This window comes from Ambystoma mexicanum, chromosome 14 (assembly GCF_040938575.1).
Source record: "Ambystoma mexicanum isolate Mex_15411 chromosome 14, UKY_AmexF1_1, whole genome shotgun sequence".
Classification (NCBI taxonomy): Eukaryota; Metazoa; Chordata; class Amphibia; order Caudata; family Ambystomatidae; genus Ambystoma; species Ambystoma mexicanum.
Genome location: NC_090940.1, coordinates 673,733,834 through 673,750,284, shown reverse-complemented (window position 1 = coordinate 673,750,284; position 16,451 = coordinate 673,733,834). Strand labels below are relative to the sequence as shown.

Genomic DNA, 16,451 nt, shown 5'->3' with positions numbered 1-16,451 from the left:
GCGGTCAAGCTTTTTCTGTGGCCGCGGCAAAGGCATGGAACTCTCTTCCATTGTGCCTCCGTGCTATGGGAGGATCACCTTCCTTTCCGTCACGCTCTGAAAACCGTTTTATTCTAATTGTCCGGTTCTCTGTGCCCGACTGTGCACTACTTATGGTATAGCGCCAAGATGCCTCCAGGTGACCGTTGCACTTTATAAGTGCTGTTAACATAACATAACAAAGGTTGAGTTTTGTTCTCTGTAATTGGTTATTTATAACACGCTTAAAACCCAGAGGTTTCTAAGTGCAGACCCGGGATCGAACCTCCGTTGCTCCATCGTCTTGCTTTCAAGTCGAGCGCGTTGCCCCAGAGCTTACCCCCCCGCACCCCCCAGCTAAACTGAAGCAGGACAAAGCTGAAGTCCTGCATGGACTGCTGTCTGCCAGGGTCCATTCAGAAGCATCAGGGAACTGGCCTGCCATCATTCCTTCATCCCTTAACAATGCTAACCTGGGTAAAGCTCTAGTCTGTAGCAAGAGAGCTGGCACGGCGGGAGGGTTGACAGAAATGGGGGAACCTGAGAGCTAACTGCACCAGACTAGTCTGTTCGGCTTGGAGCACTCTCACACTGGAGGGGTCCCGATTCACTATTGCTGGAGACTTCTGGCAGATGAGCCTACGCTCTCCTTATTGCCAATATTCCAGCACATTTGCTATTTTCATCCAAAGGCTGGACCTGTGGCAATCTTCTGTTCAATCGCATGGAGAGGGGAGCCATTGACTAACAGAGCGTTTTGGGGGCCATTGTTGTCAGCTTGAACAAGAGCTGCTTCAAGACAGAGGTTAATCAAGTATGTAAAGCTATTTTTCCGGATGGGAAGATGACGTGATATTTAAATCTCATTTTAATTGTCTGAGATTGGTGGGTGTGGTACAGACTAAATCACTTCATCTGTTCTAAACCACCACAGCCTTCACATTACTCCAACTTAGTCCCGGATGTGAGCATGGTCTGCTAACGAATGTTTGGCACTTTGTATGATTTTGTTATACTTTTAGGGTGCAGATGTATAGGTAAGAAGGAGAAATTACTTACCAGTAATGTTCTTTCTTCTATGAGTTCTTCTCCTGCAGATTCCATATCTGATAGATATCATTTCAGTAACAGCTGATCGGAAACGTTTCCGAGAGGGGGCACAGTATTACCCGACATCAAGTCCTCTTGACTCGGCCGTGCCACTCCCCGACTGCGGGAAGTGACGCCAGCCGCATATGTATAAATAACGTTGCTATATTGGGGTACGTATGATATTAGTAAGTTGTTGGAAAATAGCATGCACTGGTAAAAACCCATGAAATGATCTGAAAAAACTTTGTTAAAAAGGGACGTTATGGCTACAAGTAAAACTGAAACCCTCTGAAATTCTCTCTGAGGTTCTTGGATGGGGAAGGTGTAATGGATCCTCTTTGCGTTCAAAGCATCCCACACCCTGTAATATCAGGTATTTACACATTTGTTTTGAATGCGTTTGAGTTGCATTCCAACTCCCCCGCATTTGTTGTGTATAGTGCTCAAGGAATGTTCTGTTTGCTAAGGTTAGCTGGAATTTAAAGGCATTGTGAGATCTGCTGCGGTTCTTGGGGAAGATCCTTCGTGTTTGAAGTGGTTACCTTGATGATCCAATCTCCCAGTGCAGTGCTTTTGTTCATCTATGAAGCTGAGACAAGATCCCATCAGTGTAAGACCCAGACTACCTTCCTGCCCGACACTCCCCAGGGACACACGCACACACCTCTACATAGTCAGGATTAAGTTCTGCTATTTTGAAGGTATCCAGTCATTGCATCGAATACAAAGCATTGAATGCCAAAAGCATCGAAAAAAAGGCATGGGGGGGGGGGGGACCTCCCATTAAAAAAAAAGTGATGCTTTTTTTTCGTTGCTTTTTTTAGATGCTAAGGCATTCGATGCTATCACTGTAAATCATTTTGAAATGTCATGTTTACTTGATTCTCAATGCTATTAAGCAGGTTAATTGAAATATATGAGAGACCAACAAAATGTAACATTTTAGGCTAGAACTCAGATAAATATATGCTCTTTCGTTGCCTTATAACAAAGCAGAGGTTGTGCTGTTTTATTGGAGATTGCATTAGAACACACAGTATCACAGCATACTAACTTCAGAAGAATCACCTCAACATTGTTGTAGGTGGAGATTACAGTACCTAAAATGGCCACCACCTCGTCATCCTGTATAACTTCCAGTGATCCAGAGACCACAAAGCAGAGTGCGTCCACGCTTTCACCGGCATGGTAGATGAGGTCTCCAGGAGCGCAGTGAATAGTCTGGAACTCCACCGCAAGCGCTCGAAGGCAGCCATCACTGGCCAAGCGGAAGGCTGGGTGCTCATTAAACACCTTCCTGTTTAGATGCACACAGATGTCCGCTCTCATGTCCTTGGGACAGATTGCTAGGACCTAGAAAGAAGAACAAAACAAGGTCTAATATCTATTATATTGGGAGCTTTCACAACACACCCTATGCCATTATAGGCACTTCAGAGGTTTATTAAAAGCATTGTAGGCTGCATGGGACCAGCTTAAAGTCAGCCAAGAAAAGAAGCACTGTTACTTAAACAATAAAGGTACACAGAAGGAGTCACATTACCTTTTGAGACCACAGGTTCCTTCATCGCAGTAAAGGGCTCCTAGTCGAGGAGAAAAGTTATAGACCACGTCCCGAACCCCCCCGCCCCCACTACAATTAGACCATAATTCCTACTAGCTAGAAGTCGTGGAGTTCATTTCCACACAAAGGCGTGGCGCAAAGATCTTATAAACCGCACTTTTCAGTGGAGGATGAAAGATTTCACATGTCTTTGCATTAGGCTTTGTGTACAGAATATCACCACAACATCGCAAAGCAGTGCATTAAATAAGGCATTTAAAAATACAAATCATTATCTGTCCTCCACAAGTGTAGATCTAAACTCATGTTCTCAGAATGTAGTCATCTGAATGTTTAGATGTTAGCAGAACTGCAAATCCATGCACTGACAATATCACACGGCTGTTCGTAGTTTGTTTGTTTTATTTGTATGGCGCGCCAAACCAGAGGGTAACTGGGCGCAAGCAGTACAAGGAGAATTTAGGCTTGAGGTACTTGGAGGTGCAGACATGGTAATACAGGTAAAAGTTGGCGATATTCACAGTGTACAAATTATGGTTCATAAATTGCAGGTAAGCATTGAGGATATATACAGTTACATTACAAATATATACAATTATATTGCCGTACAATATGGGTAGTTTCAGTTGTAAGGTTTTATGATCACTGATATTTGCCTTAATATGTTGTTTATCATTGGGTCCTGGGGTGAGCGTCATTGGTTCTGATCCATTTCTGTATGTTTTGTCTGAAGCTAGGGTAGGTTTGATCAACCCGGAGTGAGTAGGGGATTGAGTTCCACGTTTGGGCTGCCATAACTGGGAAACTTCTGCCGCCAGATTTGCCTAGTTTGAAGCGTGGTACGCTGAGGCAGCATGAGTTGGAGGATCTGGTCAGGCGAGTGGTTGTTTTCTCGACTATCCGGTCGGAAAGGTACCGTGGTGCTGCATTATTCAGGCATTTATGGGTCTGGGGAGTTGTTTTCAGCAGGATTCTGTCCTTGATTGTCAGCCAGTGGTTTTGTCTTCTAATCACGGATATGTGATCTTTATTTGGGATATTTAGTGCTGTTCTTAGGGCGTTATTTTGTAGCATTTGCATCTTGTTTAAGATTTATTTGTTAGCCCCCAGGTATAGGGCTTTACAATAGTCCAATCTTGAGAGTATGAGGGCGTTTGCTAGGGTGATGCAGCTGGACGAGGATAGCTAAGGTCTGCAGGCCCTGATTAGTTTGCATGTGTAAGCTGATGTGGGCGCTAGGGAGTTGACTTGTTTCCTCATGGTTACGGTGGAGTCAGGGTAGAATCCGAGCGGTTTTACTTCCCTTACGACCTGCGAGGTGCAGGATCTTGTGCACCCTGTGGATTCAGTCCTTTTGGACTACCTTTCTCAGCATATTCATAATGCTTATAACTGAATGACTAAATTGCATGAAGTAGTGCCTGTGATATTTCTGGAAACTCCCGTTCACATGTGAAAATAATTAACACTATTGTGACTGCACTATTGTGGTATCTGTATGATTCTCAAATCATGTGATAATCTGCACTGGCCTGAAGCAATGCTTTTGCCTGTTTGTTTTACCCTGTTGGGATTACAATACCTGTACCTGTCTCGAACGATGAGATACTTTGCATAAGTGCTCTGTGAACCTTAGTCGTGCTTTTTCCTTTCTTGGTCACAGTATGTATATTTATATTTTAACTTATGTATTTGGTTTTCTAAAAAAAAAAAAGCGTGCCTGCGATCAGTAAAAAAACTGACTGTCACTAACTATATGCAGTGCCTAACTGCATTATTTGTACACAGCCATGCATTATAAAAAGTAAATAATATGCTGCCTTTTTGCTATATATAGAAGTAGATTTGCATTTGAACAAGTTGCAAAGAAATAGTATGCTTACAGGCAGGACCCCCTTTCTTGTGTGCAGCCTTAGCTAGCCCATAGTACCGGGCTCTCCCTCCCGTGCCCTTATTTCTGTGACCGGGCGTGGTAAGGTTCTGATGCTGGTCATGGTCGTTGGTGGGTGGTCTACTGTGGATTATTATTATGATGGTAATTGCTAGAGAGGTTTGAAGAGAGTGTCTTAATCATATTGCAATGGGCACAGGCGGCCGGAGACAGGGAGGGGAGACAGGGAGGGGAGGCAGGGAGGGACAGGGAGGGGAGACAGGGAGGGGAGGCAGGGAGGGGAGGCAGGGAGGGGCGGCAGGGAGGGGAGGCAGGGAGGGGAGACAGGGAGGGGAGACAGGGAGGGGAGGCAGGGAGGGGAGACAGGGAGGGGAGGCAGGGAGGGGAGGTGGGGAGGCAGGGAGGGGAGACAGGGAGGGGAGGCAGGGAGGGGAGGCAGGGAGGGGAGACAGGGAGGGGAGGCAGGGAGGGGAGGTGGGGAGGCAGGGAGGGGAGACAGGGAGGGGAGGCAGGGAGGGGAGGCAGGGAGGGGAGACAGGGAGGGGAGGCAGGGAGGGGAGACAGGGAGGGGAGGCAGGGAGGGGAGACAGGGAGGGGAGGCAGGAAGGGGAGACAGGGAGGGGAGGCAGGGAGGGGAGGCAGGGAGGGGAGACAGGGAGGGGAGGCAGGGAGGGGAGGCAGGGAGGGGAGACAGGGAGGGGAGGCAGGGAGGGGAGACAGGGAGGGGAGGCAGGGAGGGGAGGCAGGGAGGGGAGACAGGGAGGGGAGGCAGGGAGGGTATACTACGCCAAGAGGTGTGATGAGTTCAATTTGATTTTTAGCCGATGCGCAGTAGACTAGTGCGGCAGAGACACAGTGTGCTAGTTCATTTAGATATAATATGCTGGCAGAGTGGGCTAATGCAGCAAGGTTGGGCACAGTGGGCTAATGCAGCAAGGTTGGACACAGTGGGCTAATGCAGCAAGGTTGGACACAGTGGGCTACCTTGGTTTAGTACTTGCTAATTTTGTTATTAATTGGCATATGTGCCAGCTTTGGTTGGTGTTTGTAAACTGCTGAAATAATGTTTAGTTTTCTACCTGTGCGCCGCATTTGTTGTAGATCTTTCATGGTGTGGCTGAGTTATGGGATGTGTTTTACTATTTTTTAATTTACTGATCATTTCAAATTCCATTCGGGAAAAGGCGCCTGATCTGTCAATCATCACGCCTGGTCGACAGAGCCCAAGAAAAATCTCCAAAGGGATTATGTCCAATTAAAAAATGTCAAAGCTTCAAGTAAACTAAACTTCTGTGGCACGTAATTAAATTAAATGGAGGTTAAAGCTCTTCAGAGAATTGTGTCAATCTCTGCTGGAATTGACTGCAAGAGATTGTGCAGTTTCATTCTGGTTCGTTTACGCAGCTAAATATGTATTTGCAGCTTCCTGTATCAGTGACAATAAAGCTCCAACAGCAATGTGTCATACACCGGTTTCCAGGTGGGCCTCATTCCAAGTCTGGCGGTCCGGAAATAAGTAACGTACTGGCACCCTTTCTAGACCGCCAGACTACGAGGAAGCCTGCAGGGGCTGCTGCTGCCGGCAGGTCTGAAATGCTGGGAGCACCGGCCCCTAATGGCATGGTTTTCACGGAAGCACTGGCACCGTTAGCAACAGTGCCCAACCTACGCCTGCCAGAAGCCGGTCAGGCTTACGAGAAGTTGGGCGACAGCAAAGCGGCCAAACAGCACGGCCAACAACAGGAGAATAAATATACAAGAATATGTAGAGCAAACCAATGACGGGACTGGCCTTATACCTTACCTGTCGCACGGCAAATTAGGAATAGGCAGGTCCTCAGAAGAGGGGAGCGATGTCCAGAGACAGACCTTTACAGCTATCCCAAGGGGTGGGACCTTGAAAGACTTCAGCCAATTAGGGGGTGGCAGGAGGTTTAAAGGGACAGCATCAGATTAATGAAGGGTGTTCATTCTCTCCCCAGCCTGCAGAGGAAGAGGTTGTGGCCGAGGAGCAGCACTATATCTGGGCACATGAAGCAGAGGAATCAGCCGGTGGAGAAGAGAAGACAAGAAGAACGAAGAAAGGTCTGCAATGAGGAACGTATGTATGCAAGTTTAATGAGCGCGACCACGGCCAGAAGGCACCTGGTCGCTAAAAGCGAACAGTAAAGAAAATCCATACAAATCGCCCACCTCCTCAGAACAAAAGAGTCTTAAGGGCCTTCCGGGAAGCAGGAATGGTTCCGGAATCTTCCGTATGATGTGCTTGTAATGAATTCCATAGCACAGGGACCAGACTGCGAAGGAACGCTCTCCCCCGCACAGCTCGAGCGTGACAGAAACGCGGTACTTGCAACAAATTTGCAGAGTCTGAGCGCAGAATACGAGAAGGTGCATAGGGGATGAGTTTTGTCTGGAGAAAAGCAGGTCCAGTCAGAAGAAAGGCCTGATGCACAATGCACAACCCCCCAATTCGTGATGAGGCCGTTTGCCTTAAACGTTATGCTGCTTCTTACAGGCAGCCAATGAGGTCTAACCAATAGGAGCAAGGCAGAAAACCGCCGGCACGCATTCAATGCCAATCGTGCTGCAGAGTTTCGCAATATCTGAAGGCGCTAGATCAAAATATCTGGCTGGCCCGAATAGATGCCATTACAATAGTCCAATGCCCCCATTATGGAGGCTGTGACTACTCTTGCACAACACTGCAGAGGGACAAAAGGAAGCACCTTCTTAAGAAGTCTCAATTTAAAGAAACCCGCCTTGCAAATTGCTGCAATCTGCCCCTCTCTAGAGCCAGAGGGGAGGAGTTGAACCCCCAGACTCTTAATGAAAGGGCTAGGCGCTGGGTAGGGGCCTGAAAATTCTGGTAAAAAATCAGCATGCCAGAATGAACTGGCCTTTAGCGGACCATAAACCAGAATCTCTGTTTTACAGCCGATTAGGCTCGGCCATCCAACGACCGACCTCCAAGCAGGATTTCAGCTTCAATGTCGCATCCAACACAGCAGAGTTTAGTTTGAAAATGTGTAGTCTATCGGCGGTGTTGGTATAGAAAAATACACCAGATTAAGCAATGAGGTCAGCCAACAGTAATAAGAAGTAATGATTAAGAAGTAATAGCGATAAAGATTAACCCTGAGGGACCCCTGTGGTCCCGTCCTCCCAGTCACGCTGTGATGCTATGGCACAGTTTTTCCACACAAAAACGGAGAAAATGCGTCAGGGAATCCAGTTGGATCAGAGAGAAACCTCAGCAAGAATGCGGCTAACAGGTCTGGAGTGTACCGCTGAATGGTCTAGTTTCCCAGTGTTCTCAGAAGATGATCTTTCAGCCGCTATGGTGTAAAATCAGCATCTCCTTCTGATGCTATTCCTATTGGCATTTTGAAAAACATTCTACCTGGCCTAATTACAGATATCACCCAAGCAGGGAATGTGTCCTGTCAATCAGCTGTTATTCCTCCTAGACTAAAACAGGCTACGGGGATCCCACGTTTAAAAAAACCCTTGTTAGATTAATCTGACCCGTCTAATTTCCGCCCAATCTCCTTGCTTCCTTTCTCTATGAAGCTTCTTGAATCTTTGGTCTCTCCTCTGCTCTCTTCCTTTATTGACTCTTCTGCTAGACTCGATTCATTTCAGTCTGGATTTCGGCCAGGCATGGGCACAGAGAGCGTCTTAGTCTCTGTGATGGAAGATCTTGGCTGTCTAGTTGATTGGGGTGGCACTGGGGTCTTAATCCTGCTTGATTTGTCCGCAGCATTTGACACCGTGGATCATGCCATCCTCCTTACACGCTTGTCACTGGTGGGCCTCTCGGAACCCGTGCTGGATTGGTTTCCACCTTTCTTGGGAAATAGGAGCCAAACTTTTTCTCTACCTCCATCCTACTCTGTCTCCCTTCCCGTCATGTGGTGTACCTCAAGGCTCGGGTTTGTCCCCGCTATCATTTAATTTATACATCCAGCCGCTGGTTGCCCTGATCTGCTCCGACAGGTTCAGATGCTACTCCTACGTGGACGATACGCAAATTCTGGTCCCATTAGATCATGGCAAGAGTGGAGTGTCATACGCCTGAGTGTCTGCCTGGATGCCATTAGGGAGTGGATCGGCCTCAATTGGCTTAAGCTTAATGGGGACAAGACCAAGATCCTTATAGTGGGTGCTGCATCTTCTCACGATAGTGCTTCCTGGTCTTCCTCCTTTCGGCCGGCCTCATTTGGCACCACTCCTGTCCCAGTATCAGTTGTGAAGAATGTGGGAGTCTACCTTCCCTCTTCCCTGTCTCTGGTGCCTCGGTCAGCGCTGTCTGCAAGGCTGGCCACTTTACCTTGAAGGTCCTACGTAAAATCCTCCCATTTCTTCCAGTTCACCTCCATCCTATAGTTGTGCCCTCTGGTTACGAGTTGGCTTGCCTACTGTAATGCGCTTTATCTTGCACAGCCGAAGGGGCTTATCGGCTCCAACTGTTGCAGAATTTAGCGGCTAGAGTGGCTACTGGTACTCCATATGGGGCTCACATCAGTCCAGTTCTTAGAGCTCTCCACTGGCTTCCAGTGGAGAAAAGGACAGCTTTCAAGTCACTTTGCTTGGTTCACCAGGCCTATTATGGACTCACTACTAGCTTACTTAAGGAGAAGTTTGTCCCTTATGTCCCTGCCAGGTCCTTGCACTCAGAACAACTGCCTCTTAGTGGTGCCCAAGGTTTGGTTGAGTAGAGTTGGAGGTCGTGCTTTCTCAGAAGCGGCGAGCACACTGTGGAATTCTATTCCAGTTGACCGTAGGCGAACACCCAATCATCTTCTCTTCGCCGCCTTCTCAAAACCTGGTTGTTTTAACTCCTAGTTCGGATGCTTATTGATTTAGCCAGTGTTTGACTTGAGCCAAGATACCTATGGTGTATTTGTGTGTTATAAATGTTCATAATCTAACATAACACTGAGAGGAGGTGAAGGGGGCACAGAAAAGTGGCAATGAAATAGTTTGCATACGGTCTGACAAAAAAGATGAAAACCATGCCAGGATCGAAACCCGCCAAGCCTGCATGGCTCTAGATGCTGCAGCAGAATCTCATGGTCAACAGTATCGAACGCGGAGTAGAGGTCAAGGAGAATAAGCCCTCCTCAAGTAAAGCCATATCATCCAGGATCAATATCATCACTAATTCTGTCCCCATAAGTGGCCTGAATCCCTATTTAAATGGATGAAGATTATTTTTGTGAGGAACCTTGAAAGTTTGGGGGGAACAATGGTTTCCATCAACTTCATAATGGCAGGTAGAAGGGAAATGGGGCAATAGCTGTCCGTGTACAAATGATCCAATTGAGGCTTCTTCAAGAGTGGCCTCACCATTGCATGTTTCAAAGAAGTAGGAATCACCCCACTTATGAAAGAATGACGAAAAGTGCAATGGAATCAATGGGAAGAGATTGGAGCTTATGTAGGCGAATCGAGTCAGAAGCGGGGGCAGATTTAAGCCATTGCCTCTGTAACTGGTTCAAAGCTCGAGAAAACCACAGACTCACGCCCCCGGATTGGGGCCTATGATGTTGCGGCCCCTAACCCAGACATCACAATGGACTTTCCGATCTCATCATTTTGTCAGCGAAAAACAAGTTGATAGCATTGCATGTGTCTTGAGAATGGGAAGGGGTGGACAACTCCTGAGTATTTGTAAACAACTCTCGGGAGGCACGAGGCCATAAGTAAACAATCTGCAAAGTGCTGGTACTTTGCTTCTTTTACCGCCAGTTTATGCTGAAGCTGTTTGTGTATATATTGTTCTTTAGTGTTGTGCTCGTAACAAGCGCGCCATTTGCGCTCTGCCCAGCGACACCCATGTTTAATTTCCCCAAGTTCCGATGAGTACAAGGGAGCAGAGAGTTTTTAACGGCTCACACCCCACCTAGTGGGGACGGGTCAGTCGATCAGCTGTGATGATCATAGCTTTAATGAGAGCCCCACAATGGTCAAATATGATGACTGTAGTCTGAAAGAAGATAAATAAAAAAAGAGGCTCAACGCTACAACGGGTTACCTTGGTCTGATTATGACAACAGTGCCTCAAGTGGTGGCAGCGGTGGGATTCACGACAAACACCATGGAAACCCTTCTATAAGCCCTGGCAGAGGGTTAGCAACAGTTAAAGCAAGCCTTAGACCTCCAAAACCAACAAGCACAATCGGACAGACAGGCATTTCAACAGGCCATACAAGTACGATAGACCCAATTGATGGACGCAACAACCCTGAGACAGACTTCACAGATACATGCAACAGTATTGCAAAAATATACAGCTGGGGAGGACCTCACCCATTTAAAAAAAAAAAATCAATTTAGAAAGGCTGGCCCGCAACACAGCATGGCCACAGTAAAGATGGGGTCAGTATACATCTCCCTTGATGACAGGTTAGATGCAGAATGCCTATCAGGCAACCAAACCGACTGGGAATGCCACATATAGTGACAAAGAAAGTTGTACCAGAACGTATGGAACATGACGAGGAAACCCTTTACCGAGTAAAAGAACTGGCCAACAAATGGCTTCAAACCACCACTGTTTTAAAGGCAGACATGGTAGAACACTCTTGAACAGTACGTGGAAGCACTGTCTCTTCCTATCCAGCGCTGGGTCAAACAATATCACATCGCTTCAGTCTATCAGAAGGCCAGGATGGGTCAACTTCCAACCATAACCACGAACAGAAATGGTAGTCCATTACCAACCAACAATCCTAGAACCATACACGGTCCGAACACCATTGCTTTCATCCGAAGTCCAGAGGGCGAAACATGGAAACCAAAAACATCCAATCCTATCATGTCAATATGCCGATTTAACCTGACACCCATGATGCCATATTGGAGAAGCACCTTGAATGGATGCCTCGTACAAGAGGAGAAAGATATCCTTATGTTTGGGACACAGAGTTAGATGGGCAGCATACCCTTGCCCTGGTGGATACAGGAAGCCTGCAGACCACCGTAAGCAGTGGACTGATTGGACCAGCCGACCACAACAGACATGGGGTAGGTATAAGATGTATACATGGGGATATCAAATCGTATATCCGCTAAAAGGTGTTGTGACGAAAACAGGGTATTGTCACTGCTCCAATGGAGGAGCCCCTTCCCATGAGGCCAGGAAGGTGAGGCCGCTAACCGATAGTCCCCCTGGGAGTGGTGCTCAGCGGGTGGATTTCAGGAGGAGGAAAACCCAACATGGGACTGGTGACTGTTGACTGTTATCTTGGAAGAAACCGGTATGTAACTCCCCCCCTGCCCCCCCATCTGTTACCTCTTTACTCTCACCCCACTCAGCACTCTGTGGTCCCCCACACACCTATGTATTTCTGTAGTGTTGAGGACCCCATCCATACCGACCATACTGGGACGAGGAAGAGTGGGACCTAGCAAAATAGAGTTCCCACAACCACAGACACGAAGAACAGGCAAGGAGGCAAAAGCTCACCGTGGAACCAACATACGCGGTACATTCATCGAGAGTGAGAGCGAAAAATAAGAAGGGAAGACGGATTATGCATTACGACAGATCATCCCTGGAGGAACCGAGAGTCGGCTAGATGCTCACAGCGGAGCGAAGGAGAGGCTAACAGTGCCTCGCGGAACACACGCTGTCTTACTTGTTGTCCAGGTTGGAGAATCTGAGGCCTGGGAGAGACCGGGCATCAGACCACGCAGACGGACCGAGAAGCACACACTGAGAGGGACCAGACCTGGGAGGGCTGCGAGGACACACGGAGACCGCTGGAAGGCGTGCAGAAGCCTGCAGTGGGAAGAAGCAGATCCATGAAGCCGCCCGAGCAAGCCGGTCATGACACAACAGGTACCTGGGTTACCGTAGAGGGTGGTGCAGATAAAGGAGACCCAAGGAGGTGGTTGGGGAAGAATGAAGAACCCCATCTCCCTTCTGCCAGTATTTTGGAAACACTAAGACGAATCCATATGCTACTTCTTTAAAACTTAATTTCAGCTTGGACTATAAAAGCATCAAAATACAGATAATCATAAAAACAGATCTTTGAATTCTTGTTGTATGGTAACCACATAAATGTACACCTATTAAACTATCAAATCTACCACGTCCACCGCTAATACAGTCCTAAAATTTGAGGTCCTGTGTTTCCATAAAAGTCAATAACCTGTGAATAAGATTTTTGTTACAGTTCATACAATAGGAATAGATAAACTAGACACTCTGAGCTTGACAGTGGAGTTCCCCAATGCGACTTAGCACCTTGCCCCTTCTCAACCACCGCCTGAGAATGTATTTAGCAATAAAATATAGAATATTTGCATCATCACAACTTTTGCAGTATTCCAATGCCTCTAGCGCCCTCCGAAAACCTGTTAGTTTAAAAATTGGCACTAGATACATTACTCTGAGGGGGTTGTACCTGGGGCAAAAAAGCATGAAGTGGACAACGGACTCATTTGATGCGCCAAAGCGCAAACAGGATTGACTATTTCAATTGCTCCATTTCCTTGTGAAGGTGGCTACCCGCAATCAAATAGGAATAAGCAAGCAAGGCTAGGTGTCATGAAATCCAAGTGTAGCTTTCATAGCCGAATGTGCCCTTAATTTGCCACAAGAAAGCTTTTCACAGGCTACCACCAAGGCCCGTTTGTAGTACATCTTGCTGGCCATTTTGAGCACTTCCTTGCGCCACCCAGAATTCACATTGAATGCCTCTCCCAGTAATGATCACGAGTACAAGGTTGCACACCAATGTTTGATTTGCCTCGGCCATGCTGGTGTGGAGCTGCCTTCCAGTGCTAGGAAGTTTACCAATAACTCTTTAAACATGTGTAGCCCGGGTACTGTCCAGATTGGGACTCATAGAAAGAAAGGTTTGATGGCTGCTGAATACTCCATAGGGCACACATCCCATTCTAAGTGTAGTGTGGCATGCGGGGCACTATTCGGTTGCAGCATTATTGAGATAAGGAATTTGTTCTCTGCTACTCCCAAATCTCTGCACTGTATGTTGCTGCTGTTAGGGCTTTGAACTTATATAGTCTCAAGGCAGGTGTCAGTGCTCCCTTGCCATGCATAAAATTAAATCTCCCAATGCTCCCACTATACTTATTAAGGGTCGTAGTGGCTTTTGAAACTTGAACATGCAATGTGCCATTTGAATTAAAACACAAGCCCAAGTAATTATCCATGGTGACCTGCTCCAGCACAATCCCTTTGATGTCTATGTGCAGTTTCACAGGCCTAGCTGTTTACTTCTAGAAAGAGATTTAGTTTTACTGTTAATTTCCAGACCAGGATTTTCACAGCTCTTCACAAATACTGATACAGTGTACCTTATACCTATTGGAGAGGTTGACAGTAACACTGCGTCATCTTGAAAAAAGAGCTGGAAAATAAAGGTTGCCAATCCTGCGGGGTGGGGAGGGAGTCCATGCCGCTAGCCAACACCCCTTTTATCAAGCTGTTTATATACATGCAGAAGTGGAGGGGGGGCCAGCACACAGCCCTGCATAACCCTGTGTTGGACCTCAAACTTCCCAGTGCTTCCCCACTCATGCCCCATCTGACAGAAGCACTCTTGATGACGTACAAGGACTAGATGATTGCCAGTAAGCCTGGGGGGATATTGTAGGCTTACAGAGCATGCCTTAAGTTGTTACGTGAAAGGGAATCAAAAGCTGTCCTCAGGTGAACAAAAACCACGTACAACTTGGTGATTTACGCTTGTATATTTCTTAACAAGTAGATTAAGTCGTCAGCATTTCTCGACAGTGCCCATCCCCTGTTGGAAACCCGCCTGGAGGGAATTAATTACTCCGGATGAATCCACCCGCTCTTGGAGATGTCCCAGGTTTGCCTTGGAATACAATTTCCCTCCCCCATCTAGCAATGAGATGGGTCGGTAATGTCCTGGCAAATCTTTACACCCCTTCTTAAAAATGTACGCAATTGCTGCTTCTCTCCAGGTAGTGGGAACAGAACCTGTCGCAATCCCGGCATTGAATACCCCTGACAGCAACGGGCCCCACATTTCTGGTTCATTTTTAAAGAAATCCATAGGTAAACAATTGTGTCCAGGCTCGTTTCTGCTCCCCAAAGCTGCAATGGCCGTGACTACCTCCTCCGTGCTCACGGTAACATCTGAAACAAACATAGGCAAACCCTCTTCATGTATTCCCAAATTTTGCGAGTCACCGGGAATCTCCAGGATTTTGTACAAATTGGAAAAAGGACCCACCAAACATCCGAAGCTATACTGCAATGCAAGGCATTACGCTTGTCAGGGGCCATGCCTGTTACAAAACTCCAGAAGACACCCGTGTCATGTGCATTGCTCGCCTCAACAAGGCTTCCCAGCTTGCCTGATTGAACGACCCCTTCTTAGATGCAACCACAGATTTGTATTTTGCACTTAAGGCCCTTAGATTTGATACATCCAGACATGGTCTCTCCCTCAGGCAGTCCAGGATCTCCTTGTAGGAACGACAAGCCGCATCCTGCCATCCATGCGCTGCCTGGGAACATTTCTGGACAGGCTCCAGGTTTGGTAAATGCGGAACGTAGCACTGCAACCAGTGCGTCATAATAAGGCAGCACATCCTCCACTCCACTAGTCAAATCCCAAATAATATCCATACGCTCAATAATACGGGAATAAAGGACTCAAATGACTTGATCAACCCCCCAGTCCTTTGCGCCCATCAATACATAGTCAATTCGACTCATACCACTTTGACCATAAAAAGTGGGCTTAGGAGGGTGGTCTGTAACAGCGTCCATTGCATGCCCTGAGATTAGAGGTGTTCAGAAGGTGAACCACTTGGACTGCCAGAGGGTGGGATTTCTTCGGGAAGTCTGCCACTTAAGGTGGCATCCTCCACGCTTGATCTTGATCGTTCCACGTCTCCTCCTTAACTTTTATGGTCTCGAATTGAAGATTGAAGTTTCTTACAGTCAAGGTTACGATGTTAGGGCGAGCTCCAAGCACCTTGTTCTCGATCAGATCCTGCATCTTAAGCAGAGTGTTCATCGCAGTTACACCCGTAGGCCGATTATAGATGTTGAATAAATGTACACTAACGCCCTTGGATGTTTCAAAGGCAAGAAATTGCAAATCTGTCGCCTCTGTGGGTGTATGAGTTGGTTTCCAATTCAACGAGAAGCTGACCCATGTCAACATACCCTTTCTGGGACGTCCTCTTGCCCCTTTTATTGCTGGCGTTTTATAAGCAGAGTACCCTTGCAGCTGTAGGGGCTCCAATGGCCATGCCCCCTGCAGGAAAATTAAGTCAAAACTGGAAATAAAGTTCCTCCAGTCGGAATCCTTCGTATGTTTTGTTGCTCCAGCGATGTTCCAAGAAAGGACTGATGTCATTAGGAGTTATGTATGTTGGAGATTCGAGCGATTGGCTAAGTCAATCACTTCTTCCAATCTGGAGTCGGCTTGATCTTTATTGTATGCCTCTCTGGGCAGCCCCAGAGTACTCCCATCAATAAGACTGCCACTGGGACTTCCAGGAAGGATCGATCGCAGAATGATATTAGTGCCTTTGGGTGGTTGGTGCGAGCCTCAATGGCCAGAAGCCCATCTGCCAAGATTTTGCTCCTCACAATAAGCTCAATTGAGTCCAATTTACCCACGCGTGCCTCTATTCTTGTACAGGAGAGAATATCTTCACTAAGTAACGAGGCACAGCCCAATGTGTATCTGATCCAATGAGTTCCCTTATTCACGAGCAAGTCTCTACTTTCAGATTGGCCCCTTGATAGCTTCTGGATATTCTGCATATAGACCCTGCATTTTCCTGTTACATGTACACCTTTTACCATGGCCAGGCCAGATCTACAGCTTGCTTTCCTCTGGAGGCGGGTGTTTGGTGTTT

The 16,451-nt window shown here is 47.1% G+C and overlaps 1 protein-coding gene across 3 annotated transcripts in view; it reads right to left on the bottom strand.

Annotated features, from left to right (window-relative positions):
• The window catches only part of KCNH5 (potassium voltage-gated channel subfamily H member 5), a 628,566-nt gene that overhangs the window by 57,561 nt on the left and 554,554 nt on the right, over positions 1-16,451 (bottom strand). For all 3 annotated transcript variants that reach the window (XM_069638250.1, XM_069638247.1, XM_069638248.1), the window contains one exon: positions 2,211-2,463. In XM_069638250.1, coding sequence (XP_069494351.1) covers positions 2,211-2,463 — 253 coding nt within the window. The remainder of the gene's footprint in view (positions 1-2,210; positions 2,464-16,451) is intronic.